General features: G+C 38.2%; 1 protein-coding gene across 1 annotated transcript in view; it reads right to left on the bottom strand.

The window, feature by feature from the left end:
• The window catches only part of eif2ak4 (eukaryotic translation initiation factor 2 alpha kinase 4), a 172,740-nt gene that overhangs the window by 129,718 nt on the left and 24,802 nt on the right, over positions 1-18,220 (bottom strand). The window contains exons 6-7 of the mRNA XM_028822333.2: positions 1,900-2,045; positions 1,444-1,559 (exon numbers count right to left, since the gene is read on the bottom strand). Of these exons, the coding sequence (XP_028678166.1) occupies positions 1,444-1,559; positions 1,900-2,045 (262 nt within the window). The remainder of the gene's footprint in view (positions 1-1,443; positions 1,560-1,899; positions 2,046-18,220) is intronic.

Raw genomic sequence — 18,220 nt, 5'->3', positions numbered from 1 at the left:
GACGTCTGCGTTTATTTATTTTGTCCCTTCGCTGCTGTTTCTGTATGTCTGAGACGGGAGGTGTTTCGTTTTGAATCCGTGCCTGTTTCGATGCAGCACTTTGAGACGCGTGCTGTATGCGTGTACGTTCATTGTGTCTGTCCATATGCGCGCGTTTCTATTAATGTGTTAGTTGACCTTTGCGTTTTTGGAGCCGAGACATTTTTTCTTCCGGAGGTTCAGAAGCGCGTTGTATGCGCCGCCGTGTATTTTGTTTTTTCATGCGGGTTCGTGTGTTTGGTCCCGTTATCCGAGCCGTATCGTTTTGTACCTGTGATCGTGTATTCATGACTTGTTTGTTCTTCAGCGTGAGAAATATGGATAAGTAATAAGGAGGATCGCACTCACTGTTAATATGGAGCCTTTTCTGCAGTTGAACGGTTAATAGTGCTTCAGTGTAAGGAGATCCACCTATGCTGCATAGTGTGAAGGTGTTGAGATGACGTATGTTTAATACAGACGGTTCCTTCAGAAATGGGGCTTTGGGTGTCACTTCTTATTGATGTTAGTGTGTTTGTGGGTCTGAATCGTTGTTTCTGTGAACGTTTCGTGTGCAATGTCCGTAGTCTGTCCCGTTTCGTGTCTAATGGGCTTTGTGTGGCGGTTACGGCTTCTTTTTTTTGGTGTGCTAGGAGCTTGTTGAATTCTCCTCTTTGTGTGCATCCTGTTTCGTGTGCAATGGGATTCGTGCGGCGCTGTGTGCTTTGCCGGCGTCTGGGGGGGGGGGGGAGGTTGCTTGGGGGGGGTGGTGGGATTGGTGGGGCGCGAGCGGCTTCTTTTTTTTTGTGTACCAGGGGCTTGTTGAATCCTCCTCTTTGTGTGTGTCCCGTCCGTTGCTTGTGGGGGGGGGGGGGGGGTGCTTGGAGGTGGGTGTGGGATTTGTGGGGCGTGAGCGGCTTCTTTTTTTTGTGTGCTAGTTTCGTGTGCAATGGGTTTCGTGCGGCGCTGTGTGCGTCGCTGGCGTTTGACTCCTTTTTTCTGTGCTGACTCCTTTTTTCTGTGGTCGCGGCGCCTCATTTCTTGGGGCGCCTGCGCAGTATGTATTTCTTGGGGCGCCTGCGCAGTACGTCTTTTGCTTCCACGGCCCATGGCCGGATGTCGCATATATTGCAGTATAGCAAGGCCAATTTCCATGTCTCACCATCATAGTCAAACATTTTTTAAAACAACATAAGGAATTTTTTGATTCATTTACACTCAGTTATAAAGTTAGTAATAATGTCACAAAGTTATATTCAATAAGGTTAGTCAGGACTTGCAAATCATAAGATGATTACACATTATATGAAACGTCACAATAAATAGTATCAGTTTCTTGGGGCTTTTTCTCATTTACACTCTTAAAGGCTTAATTTTTTATATTTAAAGAAAGGGTATTTGTAAAAATTTGAGCCTTTATCTTACCAATGCATTTTCCACGATGAACCACAATGTCACCCTGACATCCTGCAGAAAAGCGTAAAACTTCAAGTGGTTTAAAGCTTTCATCATTACTGGACACTGAATAATGTCGATCTCGCCTGTAAACCATAAAAAAAGCACTAATTATCTTTTACAGCTGTAAAATTTCTCTGTATAATGGAAAAGCCGATTAAACAAGCTTAGGGAAGCATGTCAAATATTGCATAACTGAAATAAATTATAGAATGTATGTGTATTAAAAAAAAAAAAATCCAGAGATGCCTCCATTTTGCTGAGTAGCCATAATGACGGGTGCACTGGAAAGTCTTCTGATAATCACATATGTGACGTATTGTACTTGCACTGTTGATCATATAAAAATGTTCATTACTACTGTACATTCTTATACTTAATTTGCCTCATAATAGAATTAAAAATAGGTCAAATATAAATTCACACCTAGTGCGTCCATTGGACTGAGTTCGCCTTCGACTGGTCCCTCCTTTTTTGGGCTCTTGCTGGTCACTTACATTCCCTTTAAAGAACAGATGTTTCCCCAAAACTGTGTTATCAGGGCTGGTGGAGATAACATTATCCAAACGTTCCTAAAAAAGAAGGGTTAAAAAAAAAAATGAAAATAAAAAAAGACAAATCCTTGCCAAATTTTCCTATGTGGACAAATAAAGTTCTATCTACCTTATTAATACAAACTTAGATGTCTTTATTGTTGGTGTAAGAGTAATTTTGTAAAATGTCCTAAAATCTGACCCTCTAATGACAAACTCCAGCAGTAACTCAATATACACCTACCATATGACATTTAGGCTTGGGCTGGCGTGGACTTTTGATCCTGTACAATCCATCTATTTACTAAACACACTGGTTTTCAGCTTGTAGTGTTTGGGGGCTGGCATACTGCTTAATTCCAGCAACAACAAGCATACAACTTTCCATAACTTTTTATTTTTCTAGTACCTTCAGAGTAACAAAATGTATCTTTTGTATTATATGCATTCTTGCCACCACTTTTACGTGACATTTCTACCCATGTCTGGGTAGTTGCTTTGGTTCCTTCTTATATCCCAAAGACAAGGGTCTTAATTTAATGGTGACTTTAAATGTATCTCTCATGTAAACACACAGAAGTGTGTGCAACAGAGAATACTAAGTGGACAGAGAGCCTGTCCTGGACTTAATCTTGCCTTACAATATGCTGTGGAGATATCCTTGTATTATCATATTACCTTACAGTGAATAAAGCAAAAAATCAATTTATGTTTGTAACCTTTCATGTACAGGTACACATTGTGAAGTGAGTGAACTCAGGTCAAGTTGATGCACTTAATGCAAGGCACCATCTGTTTTAGGTTGAATCATAAGTGGAGCAGCCAGACCAAAACACAGACAGAGAAAAGGATCTACCATTAGGAAGGCCAGTAGGGCATTAGGAGTTGTTGCTTTCCCTTTTGAGTATTATCCATCCATCCATTACCCAACCCGCTATATCCTAACACAGGGTCTCAGGGGTCTGCTGGAGCCAATCCCAGACAGCACAGGGCGCAAGGCAGGAACAAACCCCGGGCATGGCGCCAGCCCACCACAGGGGTTTGAGTATTATCCTTGTGTTAATTCCCTTTTATTATTTATATACACATACACACATCATATGCTGAATATAGTATATAGATATACAGTACATAGATATTATACACACATATAAACAAACCTCCTTGGCATTCATGCTGGGTTCAGGAATGTCTCCAAGGCACACTTATCTACAGTCATATGCTTTGAAAATAATTTAGCTAAATAAAATAATGCTGTTAGTTTTATTACAATTAAGAGATATTTGTCTGAGCTGCAGAGCATACAAAGAACCATACTGTCAGCTTTCCAATATGTCCATCATCTTTTAAAGAATATGTTTGTTGTATATTCACTAAAAATGACTATCCAGTTAATATATTGTAATTGCAGGCAAATGTGCAGGAATGCCATAGGTGGATAAATTGAAATTAACATAAGAACACCGCATTTGTAGAATATCCTTCAATATCATAATTATCCAATTATTAAAAACTAGTCATTTAGCCCGTTACAATAACGGGCGCTAGAACAGTAGTGCATAAACATTAGTAGGAACAGTCTATATTAAATGGCAAGGGACTTTGACCTCATTCTTTTTGCTGGTCGTATTTTTCTTTCTTTCAGCCTTTCTTTTGTTGATGTTTACTTGCTGAGCTGACTGTTCTTCATGGGCTGCCGCCATGTACTGTGTGTCTTTAATTTTCTGTGACAGTAATACTGTCTTGTATGGCTCTATTCAATAAGGGCGCGCACAAAAAGGCGAGCTTCAAAAGGGCGACCTCAATTGAGCGCGGCAAATAAAGGCGTTCGTAGATAATTTAGTTCAAATGGCTCTGGAATATGTGAAGAGCAACAAAGGTGCAAATCTTTATTTACGCGCACCTTTATTCGCTGCGCCCAATTGAGGTCGCCCTTTTGAGGCTCGCCTTTTTGTGCGCGCCCTTATTGAACGATGCCTGTGCGCGCCCTTATTGAAGGATACCGTCTTGTACGTCCGCTGGCTTGTATGTCCGTAATATACCTTTAATTTTCTCTGGCGGTAATACAGGCATGCGTGTCGGTAATATGCCTTTAATCTCCTCTGACAGGAAGACTGGCTTGTATGTGGCTGTAATATGCATCACTGTATTGTGTACCTTTAATTTCCTCTCGCAGTATTACTGGTTTGTATTTCCGTAAAACGCCTCTAACTTTCTCTGACAGTAATATCGCGCATCGCACCGTGCCCCGCGCATGTGCACTTCACCAGTAGACACCCACACACAGACACCTGGACGCACACAGGGATTTTATATATATAGATTTCAAGACAATATTTAAAAAACATTCACCACTCCACCTCACCCAACATGACTATGACATTTAATCTTTTTTTGTTTGACAAAGTGTTAAAAGACCACATGGTAATAAAAGTAAGAACTATTTAATTGAATATGCATGACTAACATGCTACAGCTGATGTTACACAAGATAAAAACGTCAGTGATTTATGTCAATAAAACTAATTACACTCTGCAATTACTTCACCCACTATAAAATATTGGCAGTGACTGGACTGAATAAAACAACAACCTCTTCTCTATGAGGGGTTATTCTTACCTGCACACACACTCTGTTTAGAAATGCATACAATGTATAGTATAACGTTTACACTGTACACTGAAACTCATACACTATATACTGAGACACATACACTTTATATTAATACACTCTGTAGTGACACACATGCACTGTATACTAAAATTCTCACACTGTATAGTGAAGATTTTACAATTTATTCTTAAACTCTCAAACAGAAAACCCATATGCTAAAATGCAAGATGAAAGTGAAAGGTATGCAGTGCATAATGAAACACTCCATCTTGGAGCATATGTCATTCATACTAAATGCAAGCAGAGTGAAATTAAATGAATGTGTTTTCAAGGAATGCTTATGTAAATTCCTGCCTTGCCTTGCCTTGTACCCAGTACTATCATGACAGGTTGCGCCTCCACCCATTCTTTTTTCCCCATTTTGAGAATGGAATTAAATGGAAAAACAATGGAATGTAAGTCAATTTATTTCATGGAATCCATCTGAAAAGTAACAATGAACAAATTGGGTTATGAAGAGAAACCTTGTATGCATTTCATCATATAATATCTCACTATATAATGAATGGCTTTCGGTACATGGTGTAAACATTTCATTACAGCAAGAACAAGTTCCAGTATAAAGTGTGTGTACTGTTAAGAATGAATTAAGTCTTATAGGATGCCTCATACTTCCCGAGCCAAATAATCTACACTTCTAGTTCACATGATGTTGAAGTTAATTAAAAGCGTGCAGTGTGTCTTTCACAGTCACCTCTGTGATAAATGCTGCCATTACATGTGATGTGATGGCATTGCTAACAACTAGAAGAAGGAGAGACTTCTACTGGAGGTCATGCTTTCAAATGACTATGCATAGCTGTAGTCATCTTATAAAAGGCTGGCTTAACCTAATAAATGTTCCACAGAAAAGTCAATCATTTACATTTGGCACAAGCTTGCATTTTTGGAGATGAATTGATAACTATGAAAAACCAGACATTCATTTACTTATAATTGGATTATTCAGACTGCATTTGGAGGTAGTCAGAAACTGTTAGCAACCAGATTTAACACATCTTGAATTGCAAATCTGTTATCTATCAGCATACAAATAAAGGAATTGCATGGAGAGGTGACAGCAGACAGGTGAGTTGTGGATGGGCAGCCAGCGCTGACAGGTGCAGGTTTGAAAAGTGTGCCAAGTAGTAGGGCTGCACAAGTAATAATGTATTAATCCCAACAACAATTATGACTACCTTGATGGACTAATCATGGAAAGTGACGATTACTCCATTATACATTAGTACTCGATTACTCCATTATACATTAGTACTCCCGCTCTGTAAGTAATCAAGGTTTCCCAGTTATACTGCTCAAAACAACAAATGAGTGTTGTAATCAATCACAGACACGTTAACACGAGTGCACTGGTGAATAACAAGCATTCACATCATAGGACTAACTATGCACTAGGTGATAAACACATTATTAGGGGTCTAATCCCAAATAACATCTTTTAAAGTCTAAATAAATATACACCAGAAAAACTGAAGTATAATTACTATTGAAAATAAATCACATGAAACTTACATGTTTAACAACCAAAATGAAGAAAATCGTCTGTGATTGTGAAGTGTACTATGCAAATTAATAAAGCACTGCACATTATTGCAGCCATTATAAATTCAAACTCATAGTCCAGTATTAAGAACGCATGAAAGTTAAGCAAGCAGCAGTAAGTTCCAGTAATGTTAGGTCATCGACAAGGATAACCATTATCTGTTTAACACTAATATAAGCCCATATACAGCAGCCCATAGAAAGCAAAATCAGGTAAAAACAATCATCAAGTTTTCTTTATAAAAAGACAAGGCTCCAGTTAAAATATTGTGCAATGAAGGTTTTAGAAAATGTCCACTCAGGGTAAAAGAAGTCATTCCCTCCTGAAAGATTCGTCTCTAGTTAAATTGTTTTACTGTATTCCAAATGTCGTAAAAAGATTAAAATTAATCTGAAACAAGTGGCACTTGATGTAGTTATGATAGATTCATAGTTGAACAGAATTAATGAAGCATGCCTGAGCATAATGGTTCATCATATTAATGTATACTCTAAAAAGCACATGTATGCAATTCTGTTTCTTTAAATAAGTGTGCCTTTCGTTACAATACCTGTGTAAAGAGTCTGGTAGCAGCATGTAATAATGTGTTACTATCTAAATACTTCTGCAGCTTGCTATGTATTCACATTGTTGCATTTAATGCATTTACATACAGTACATGTATTCCAGAACTACCAGGCTGTGTTTATATTACAATAAGTTCTTAATCACATTACTGTCATTTAAGATCTTATTACCTGCTTTGATTTTGTATTCACAAGCAGCATTTTCTTCCTTAGTACAGCAGAACCCCATTTTAAAATTTCCCCATGTTTAATATTTTTGAAGTACCATTAAAAAAAGGATGAATATTTGTGTTATACTTAAATTTTATTTTATAAACTATAGGGCTTTGACCCCTGCTCGCTTCGCTCGCCAATCCCCACCCGGGCCTGTGCTACGCGCCAGCCAATTCACGTCTCTGCCGCTTGCATTGTGAAGAGGAGGGCTGAACACACCCCAAGGAGACACAGTCGTTTCTCCAAAACGCCCTCTTACATGGTAATACAATGGGAAATAGTTTTTTTTTTTTTTTTTTTAACCTCCTCTTTGCTCGATCAGCTGTTGGCTTGTTGCTGCTGCTGTGCCAGGTGATCTGCATCTCGTGCAGCACTTTGAACATTTAAATGCCTGTACAGCAGCTGTCCTTTTGTCTCACTGCCTTGTCTCTCTTCTTCCCCAGACATCCTCTGCTCCTGTTGGGGGTCCCGCTCTCGAGGCGCGACCCTATGAAGAGGAAGACTTTCTATTCTTTTAATTGAGAGACGGAACTGTACCCTCTGGCTACACAAAGAGTTCAATTCACTCCTGAAAGAGACTTTTAATTCTCACGGATAAGCCTCTTCATTGGGAAGAAACACTACTTTTCCTTGATGGCAACACGAATTACATGATCTATAAGTCTCCAACTTAAAATTTAAATCCGAACAATATATTCAATCTCTTTTTGCTGTTCAGTTATTTCACCAAGTAATAATTTCCGTTTGTTTGCGCTAATGCGATCATTACTATCATTTTTTTTTTGAGACTTTTGAATTTTCCTACTTCCATTATCTCTAATCTTTTTTTTTTATTTTATTTATTAATTTTATTGTAATCATTCCATACAAATAGACAAATAAATTGAAGACAAATCAAACCCCACCCCTGAGAAGAAGAGCTAAGCCAAAGGAGAATTGCTTAGGGCTTTTTAATAAGGCAACAATAAACAAAAGAAAGGAAGAAATATATATACAGTGCATCCAGAAAGTATTCACAAAGCATCACTTTTTCCACATTTTGTTATGTTACAGCCTTATTCCAAAATGGATTAAATTCATTTTTTTCCTCAGAATACTACACACAACACCCCATAATGACAACGTGAACAAAGTTTACTTGAGATTTTTGCAAATTTATTAAAAATAAAAAAACTGAGAGCGCTCTGGAGCAGGTTTTCATCCAGGATGTCTCTGTACATTGCTGCAGTCATCTTTCCCTTTATCCTGATTAGTCTCCCAGTTCCTGCCGCTGAAAAACATCCCCACAGCATAATGCTGCCACCACCATGCTTCACTGTAGGGATGGTATTGGCCTGGTGATGAGCGGTGCCTGGTTTCCTCCAAACATGACACCTGGCATTCACACCAAAGAGTTCAATCTTTGTCTCATCAGACCAGAGAATTTTCTTTCTCGTGGTCTGAGAGTCCTTCAGGTGCCTTTTGGCAAACTCCAGGCTGGCTGCCATGTGCCTTTTACTAAGGAGTGGCTTCCGTCTGGCCACTCTACCATACAGGCCTGATTGGTGGATTGCTATAGAGATGGTTGTCCTTCTAGAAGGTTCTACTCTCTCCACAGAGGACCTCTGGAGCTCTGACAGAGTGACCATCGGGTTCTTGGTCACCTCCCTGACTAAGGCCCTTCTCCCCCGATCGCTCAGTTTAGATGGCCGGCCAGCTCTAGGAAGAGTCTTGGTGGATTTGAACTTCTTCCACTTACGGATGATGGAGGCAACTGTGCTCATTGGGACCTTCAAAGCAGTGGACATTTTTCTGTAACCTTCCCCAGATTTGTGCCTAGAGACAATCCTGTCTCGGAGGTCTACAGACAATTCCTTTGACTTTATGCTTGGTTTGTGCTCTGACATGAACTGTCAACTTTGGGACCTTATATAGACAGGTGTGTGCCTTTCCAAATTATGTCCAGTCAACTGAATTTACCACAGGTGGACTCCAATGAAGCTGCAGAAACATCTCAAGGATGAAGAGGGGAAACAGGATGCACCTGAGCTCAATTTTGAGCTTCATGGCAAAGGATGCGAATACTTATGTACATGTGCTTTCTCAATTTTTTTATTTTTAATAAATTTGCAAAAATCTCAAGTAAACTTTTTTCACCTTGTCATTATGGGGTGTTGTGTGTAGAATTCTGAGGAAAAAAATGAATTTAATCCATTTTGGAATAAGGCTGTAACATAACAAAATGTGGAAAAAGTGATGCGCTGTGAATACTTTCCGGATGCACTGTAGGTAAATAAAAAATGGAGAAGGGAAATAAATGCGGTAATAGTTATTTCTCTTATTCTAAAATAATATTGATTAGATCCTGTCAGGTTTTGAAAAAATTCTGTACAGATCCTCTAACTGAGAATTTGATTTTTTCCAATTTCAAATAATATAAAACATCGGTTTCCCACTGACTTATCAGAGGAGAATTAGGATTCTTCCAATTTAACAAAATAAGTCTGCGTGCCAAAAGTGTAGTGAATGCAATCACCGTTTGCTTGTCCTTCTCCACTTCAAGTCCGTCTGGAAGAACACCAAACACAGCTGTTAATGGGTTAGGAGGGATTGTGACCCCAAGGCTGTCTGAAAGGCGCTTAAAAATTTTGGTCCAAAATGATGTTAGTTTGGTGCAGGCCCAAAACATGTGACCCAGTGAGGCAGGAGCTTGGTTGCAGCGTTCGCAGGTTGGATCTTGCCCTGGAAACATTTTGGACAGTTTTAAGCGAGACAGATGAGCTCGATCTATAACTTTTAGTTGAATAATTCTATGCTTTGCGCATATGGAGCTTGAGTGAAATCTCTGCTTTGCTACCTTCCACTCCTTTTCTAATATATTGATTAAGAGATTTCTTCCCAATGTCATCTTGGGTCTTTGAAAGGTAGGGACTCTAATAAGATTTTATATAATGCGGAAATGGTGTTTAATTCCTCGAAACTGAGCAGTATTTTTTCCAGCATGGTGGAGGGTACGAGGTGAGGAAAATCGGGCAGTTTCTGTTTAACAAAATTTCTAATTTGAAGATAGTGAAAGAAATGTGTAGCTGGGAGGTTGAATTTGGAACGTAATTGTTCAAAAGATGCAAATATGTTGTCTATATAAAGATCTCTGAGCATTTTAATCCCAAAACTTTTCCAGGTATTAAAAACTGGATATGTTTGCGAGGGTTGAAAGAGGTGGTTCTCTTGCAGAGGTGTCGCGGATAAAAGATTTTCCATCTTAAAATGCTTTCTAAGTTGGTTCCATATTCTGAGTGAGTAAAGCACAATTGGGTTATTAGTATATTTGCGATAACTTGCATTTATTGGAGCGCAGAGCAGGGAGTATAAAGAAGTACTACAGGATTTTACTTCTATTGCGAGCCAAGCCTGTGTATGTTCATTTTTTTGTGTCCAGGTTTTTATGGCTTGTATGTTTGTTGTCCAGTAATAAAACTGAAAATTAGGTAAAGCCATGCCACCTTCTGCTTGAGGTCTTTGTGGGGTCACTCTTCGGATATGTGGGTGTTTTGAGTTCCAAATGAATGAGGTTATTGTTGAATCTAAATGCTTAAAAAATGATTTATTAATATATATTGGAATGTTTTGAAATAAAAAAAGAAATTTAGGAAGGATATTCATCTTAACAACGTTAATTCTTCCGGCTAGAGTGAGATGAAGTGTTGACCATCTATGCAAGTCTTGCTTAATTTTTGCCATACAGACGCCAAAATTTTGTTGATAAAGAGCTTTATGTTTACTTGTGATATTTACCCCTAGGTATTTAAACTGATCTGCTATGGTAAAAGGTAGGGTGTCTAATCTAATATTATATGCTTATGAATTCACTGGAAAGAGTATACTTTTATTCAGATTAATTCTAAGACCAGATATCTTTTGAAATTCTGTTACTGATGTTAAAACTGCAGGCACAGTGTTTTCTGGGTCTGATATATATATAAAACCATATCATCTGCATATAGAGAAATTTTCTGTTCCAGTCCTTCTCTGATAATCCCCTTAATCTGATAAGAATTTCGACAGTGAACTGCCAGTGGTTCAATGGCGATTGCAAACAGCAGTGGTGACAAGGGACATCCTTGTCTGGTACCACGTTCTAGCTTAAAGTAGTCTGAACAAATGTTGTTAATACAAACTGAAGCTTCTGGATTGGTATACAGTAGTTTGATCCATGCACAAATATTCAGGCCAAACCCAAATTTCTCCAGTGCAGTGAAAAGGTAGTTCCATTCAATCATATCAAATGCTTTTTCTGCGTCTAATGATAGTAATATTTCTGGAGTGTTTGATTTTGCTGGTGAATATATAACATTAAACAAGCGTCAGAGATTGGAAGATAGGTGTCGGCCTTTAATAAATCCAGTTTGATCCTGTGATATTACCGAGGGCAGCACTTTCTCCATCCTTCTAGCTAGAATTTTTGAGAGTATCTTAACATCATTATTCAGGAGTGAAATTGGTCTGTATGATGCACATTGTAACAAGTCCTTATTTTGTTTAGGAAAGACGGTGATTAAAGCTTGATGAAATGTTTGAGGTAGTATTTGGTTGTCTCTAGCTTCTGAAAATGTTGCCAATAAGAGGGGTGCTAGCCGAGTGGAGAATTTCTTATAAAATTCTACGGGGTAGCCATCAGGGCCTGCTGATTTCCCGCTTTGAAGTGACTTTATAGCATCTAGTAATTCTGTTAGCGTCAGAGGTTTATCCAGTTCCTCAGCACTTAAAGCTTCTATTTGGGGTGTCTGTAATGTATCCAGAAATGCATTAGATTGTGTGTTGTCTTCTTTGAGCTCAGCAGAATATAAGGATTTATAATAATCTCTAAATGCGTGCATTATATTTTTATGGTCAATGATTTCTTCTCCATTCGTGTTGGTGATTACTGGTATTGCATTGCGAACTTCTTGTTTGTGAATTTGTTGAGCTAAAAGCTTATTAGCTTTTTCTCCGTGTTCATAGTAATGATGTCTTGACTTATAAATAAGTTGTTCAGTTTCTTTAGTTGTTAAGATGTTAAGTTCTGTATGCAGGGCCTGCCTTTTCCTGTGAAGAGCTTCACTTGGACACCTAGCTTGTTCTTCAACTATTCTAGTAATTTCGCTTCTTAGCTCTGACACTTTCTTGGTTTCTAATTTATTTCTGTGGGAAAGATATGAAATAATCTGTCCTCTTAAGAAGGCCTTTAGAGTTTCCCACAGTGTTCCTGCAGAAACTTCTGTGGGCGTGTTTGTCTCTAGGAAGAAGCTGATTTGTTTAGATATAAATTCTGTGCAGTTCTCGTCTGCCAATAAAAGAGGGTTAAGACGCCATCTGCAAGGTGAGTGTGAGGGGCTTAATGATTTTAGCTCCAAGACTAGAGGGGTATGGTCGGAGATAACAATTGTGTCATATTTGCACGATTTAATCGTAGGCAGGAAATTATTATCTATAAAAAAATAATCAATTCTTGAGTAGCTATAATGCACTGGTGAGTAGAACGAATATGTTCTTGAGTTTGGGTTAAGAAACCTCCAGGGGTCTGATAAGTTGTGGTCATTTAAAAACTGTGTAATTGTCTTTGCAGTGTTAGATGTCGTCCCCCCTGTCACAGGAGTCCTACCTAAGAGTGGATTTAAAACACAATTAAAGTCCCCAGCCATTATAATTTTATGAGTGTTCACATTGGGAATGGATGCAAATAGATTTTGCATGAATTCCTTATCATCGACATTGGGTGCATAAACATTTATCAAAATCATTTTACTATTAAATAAGTTGCCCATGACCATCACATATCTCCCTTCAGGGTCCGATACTACATCTGATGCTACAAATGGAACTGTTCTGTGTATGAGAATTCCCACCCCTCGTTTTCTTTATAAATCTAGAATGGAACATTTGGCCAGTCCAGTCTTTTTGTAGCCTGAACTGATCCTTGCTTAGTAAGTGGGTCGCCTATAAAAATACTATTTTAGCGTTTAAGCCTGTTAGGTGAGAGCATACTTTCTTTCTCTTTAATTCGTGATTCAGGCCTTTAACATTCCAGCTCACAAAGTTAACTGTCCCATCATGGAGACATTGATTCTGAGTTTTTAATGTCATTTTATAGTCTTAACTGGTAGTGAGGCAGTTTTAATCTTAATTTCAAAATTCCCCATGAGCTATTGCATTTTAGCCTATTGTTGCATTATCTCTAATCTGCTCTGCATGTATATCACACCGACATTTTTTAATTTTTACGAATTTTGAATTTTTGTCATCTACTCTTTGTCTTTTTCTGGCCCTGGGCCTAGTTAAATCTCTTGGCACAAAGTCTCATCTTGCGGGACATAAAAGTGTCTTTCTGTTAAAGTCACGTCTTGTCTCGCCCCAATATTTTTTTACATAATAGAGAGATATGTATATCAGTAATCTAGTGGTATTTAATGTATTTAAAAACTGACACAAATTTTCTAATAATGTACTATATTATTATTGTAAAAAAAAAATCATTCAACTGTTTTTTTTGTTTTAATTTTTCAACTTATCCAGAATTTTACAATTTCATATTAACTTTTTAAGTTGTTCCCTGTAAAATAGAGGTTCTACTGTACTGTGTGTAAACAGAACACAACATATACAGTTGAGAAGACAATATGCACATTTGACTGTACTGTTAATTTAAATGAATTTTCTCAATTATAACATCAAATACAGTAATTGTCAATTATTAATTCTATAATAATTATATGCCTCTACCAAGTGATGGCTTCAAGAATCTGACATCTCTTTGGCACCATGAGAAAACACTGCAATTCTCTGTGGCAGGTACTCTTTTCACTTTTTTTTTTTTTTTTTTTGGCTGGGTCGCTACAGGCTGCTGGCTTCCATGCTAAGCCAAGGTTAGTAGTTGCGGTGTGTTGTGCTTCACAGATAAATAGGATTTGCATCATGTGTAAGGAAAGACATGTTCTCACCAGTCAACCTCTTTGCAGACACAGGAGACTCACTTTAATGCAAGGTGTAAATTTACATAAGCCAAATGATATCTGGATACAGTCCAGATACAGACAGCATGTTCATGCCCGATGTAAACGGGGTTCTCTGATGGCCCCAGTAGTCTTTGCACTTTTCCTTTTACAAGACTGACCACTCATATGCAGACTACAGTTACAGTGGCCACTGGTGGATTGTATAATTCTAAAATTAATGAATGAACATACAGTAGGTGTTTTTAAAAAATAAATAAATAAAAGTTTAACTTGCTATTTATGTTTTAGACTTTTAAAGACTACCTGCGGTGGGCTGGCGCCCTGCCCGGGGATTTGTTCCTGCCTTGTGCCCTGTGCTGGCTGGGATTGGCTCCAACAGACCCCCGTGACCCTGTGTTAGGATATAGCAGGTTGGATAATGACTGACTGACTGACTTTTAAAACTACATGATTTTTTTTAAATTGGCAATAGCTTTATACACTGAAAAAACTATTTTTAAAACTGCTTCAGCAAGTACTAAGAAACTACTACATATACATCAGTGGACAAATGCAAGTGAAATGCAATCAGCCTATATAGCTCCTTTTCCCATTGTATTGTATTACAGTATGGAATCACAAAGCCTTTGTCAATGTGTTTTGATTTCAATGGGAACAATCTCCACCCATCCTGATATTGTAGCTAAAGACCATAGTAAAATCTTAATATAAACTAAAAATAATGATAATATTCCCATTTTTTTTTTATTAATTATAATCACTTTCAATGTACCACAAAAATAATCAGTTTATAAATGTCAAGAAAGAAATACCATTTTCTTGTTAAAATAAATTATAAATGCAGGTAGTTTTTAGCATTTTCCCCACAGTATTGTCCTGATTTACTAGTTGTAATTTGAAATGTAAACAGTTCTCTTCCATTCAATGAAGGATATGAACCAAACTACAAACCAAAAAGTGGGTTCATACCGATACATTGAATTTGCAAATGGTTAGCATTTATGAATTGCCTGCTCTCCGTTTGTGAAGCCTGTGCTTGCTTTATGGATAATTCATAGAACTTCAGAGAATCCAAAACCAAAAAGAAATTGCCACCTGACCTGTAGGTGCGTTGAGAACAAAGATGGTGTAATGAGTTGAAAAATATTGTGATTTTTACAGTTTATTAAATAAGATTCGTAATATTTATTTTGTTGTGGATATTAGGATTATTAATATAGGATTATATAGGTAAATAGGTAGCTTTTAAACTGAATACAGTGGGAGAGCGAACATTATTTCTGATAGTAATGTATTTAAACAGGAGTTAAGCAGGCTGATAACATATAAGTGACTTGCATGATAACAGAGACAAAAGAATACTGGGATGCATGCAAATAAATTTAAGAATATGAATAGTGGGCTGCAGTGGGTTGGCACCCTGCCCAGGATTGTTTCCTGCCTTGTGCCCTGTGTTGGCTGGGATTGGCTCCAGCAGACCCCCGTGGCCCTGTGTTCGGATTCAGCGGGTTGGAAAATGGATGGATGGATGAATAGTGGACATTTTGCAAATGTAAAAGCAAATACTAAGAAAGTGTTATTACTAATAGAATGTATAAATTTAAACACAGCTAAACAAACCAGTGTGTAAATGCTTGTAAGAAGATGTGAAATAGGTGCTAGGAACTTTGCAGTTAACATGTTCTCATGTTTAGGTAAAACTAACCTAACTGTCATGTAACAAAAACATGGGAAATTATCAGCTGTCCAATTTCGACTGCTGTAACTACACAAAATCTTACATAATCAGCTACCTGAGCATACATTACAAAACATTGTTTGGTAAGTGAGACAAAGTATTAAGTGAATGCACAATGATGTGTTTTTTTAAAAGACCGTGTTACCTTGATTAATAAGAAAGGACTAAGAGCTCTCAATTTATATATACAGTATATATACAGTACTGTGCAAAAGTTTTAGGCAGGTGTGAAAAAATGCTGTAAACAAAGAACTCTTTCAAAAATAGAAGTGTTAATCATTCATTTACATCAATCAACAAAATGCAGTGAATGAACAAAATAGAAATCTAAATCAAATCAATATTTGGTGTGACCTCCCTTTGCCTTCAAAACAGCATCAATTCTTCTAGGTACACATGCACACAGTTTTTGAAGGAACTCGGCTGGTAGGTTGTTCCAAACATCTTGGAGAACTAACCACAGATCTTCTGTGGATGTAGGTTTCCTCACATCCTTCCATCTCTTCATGTAATCTCAGACACACTCGATGATGTTGAGATCACGCCACTGTGGGGGCCATACCATCACTTCTCGGACTTCTTGCTCTTCTTTACGCTGAAGATAGTTCTTAATGACTTTGGCTGTGTGTTTGGGGTCGTTGTCCTGCTGCAGAATAAATTTGGGGCCAATCATACGCCTCCCTGATGGTATTGCATGATGGATATGTATCTGCCTGTATTTCTCAGCATTGAGAACACCATTAATCCTGACCAAATCTCCAACTCCATTTGCAGAAATGTATCCCCAAACGTTCAAGAAACCTCCACCATGCTTCACTGTTGCCTGCAGACACTCATTATTGTACTGCTCTCTAGCCCTTCGATGAACAAACTGCCTTCTGCTACAGCCAAATATTTCAAATTTTGACTCATCAGTCCAGAGCATCTGCTGCCATTTTTCTGCACCTCAGTTCCTATGTTTTCATGCATACTTGAGTCGCTTGGCCTTGTTTCCATGTCGGAGATATGGCTTTTTGGCTGCAACTCTTCCATGAAGACCACTTCTGGCCAGACTTCTCCGGACAGTAGATGGGTGTACCTGGGTCGCACTGGTTTCTGCCAGTTCTGAGCTGATGGCACTGCTGGACATCTTCCGATTTCGAAGGGTAATAAGCTTGATGTGTCTTTCATCTGCTGCACTAAGTTTCCTTGGTCGACCACTGCGTCTACGATCCTCAACGTTGCCCGTTTCTTTGTGCTTCATCAAAAGAGCTTGAACAACACATCTTGAAACCCCAGTCTGCTTTGAAATCTTTGTCTGGGAGAGACCGTGCTGATGCAGTATAACTACCTTGTGTCTTGTTGCTGTGCACAATCTTGCCATGACATGAAACTGTCTTCCACAACCTCACCTTGGTAGCAGAGTTTGGCTGTTCCTCACCCAGTTTTAAGCCTCCTACACAGCTGTTTCTGTTTCAGTTAATGACTATGTTTCAACCTACGTGTGACATTGATGATCATTAGCACCTCTTTGGTATAATTGGTTGGTCATACACCTGACTAGAATCCTACAAAATCCCTGACTTTGTGCAAATGTACCTATAAGAATTGATGCTGGTTTGAAGGCAAAAGGTAGTAACACCAAATATTGATTTGATTTAGATTTTTCTTTTGTTCGCTAACTTTGCATTTTGTAAATTGACAACAATAAACAATCATTATTTATATTTCTGAAAGCATTCTTTGTTTACAGCATTTTTTCACACCTGCCTAAAACTTTTGCACAATACTGTACATTCATTTTTTTTTTTGCTTTATGGATGTTATACTTGATTTGTGGACATTAATTTGAATCGCTCAGGTTGTTTGTTTTCATCCATTGTTTTGCTTCCCAAACTTGATATGCCTGATTTCTCTGCATGTAAGTCTAAGTGTAGATTGAAATAATGTCTGGATATTACCTCACTGGAACTGTATGGTTGTTCACTGACACTACCAAATTTAACCAAAGTCATAAGTGTTAAAAGAAGAAGCTGTGCGTATCCAAGTTAAATCCTTTCACAGGTAGCAAACTGGGAGCAGGCTGTGATCTGTGGCCCTGACGGAAACAGGCTCCTGCCCTTTGCTACAGTATTCAGAGGTCCAACCTTTGCAATTGGGAGAAGTGAGAACATGGTGGGTCTGAACCATTGTGAAGGTATTTTAGAGGTTTAGTGTTGAATTCTTTAAAGATGTATCCAGCCATTAATGATTCCAGAGACAAGTACTCAGGGTGTACAAGTAAAACAAGGTTAAAAATTTAGACATTTCCAGGATTAACTTGTCTAGCAAAGCAATAAAAAAATAACCTTTTGCCTTCCAAGTGTCTTTTGTGGACACTTTCACGATAAAAGAGATGTGTATACATCCATCCATCCATTTTCCAACCCGCTGAATCCGAACACAGGGTCACGGGGGTCTGCTGGAGCCAATCCCAGCCAACACAGGGCACAAGGCAGGGAACCAATCCTGGGCAGGGTGCCAACCCACC

Source organism: Erpetoichthys calabaricus, chromosome 16 (genome assembly GCF_900747795.2).
Source record: "Erpetoichthys calabaricus chromosome 16, fErpCal1.3, whole genome shotgun sequence".
In the NCBI taxonomy this organism is placed as follows: domain Eukaryota; kingdom Metazoa; phylum Chordata; class Cladistia; order Polypteriformes; family Polypteridae; genus Erpetoichthys; species Erpetoichthys calabaricus.
This window is presented reverse-complemented; position numbering and strand designations above follow the sequence as displayed.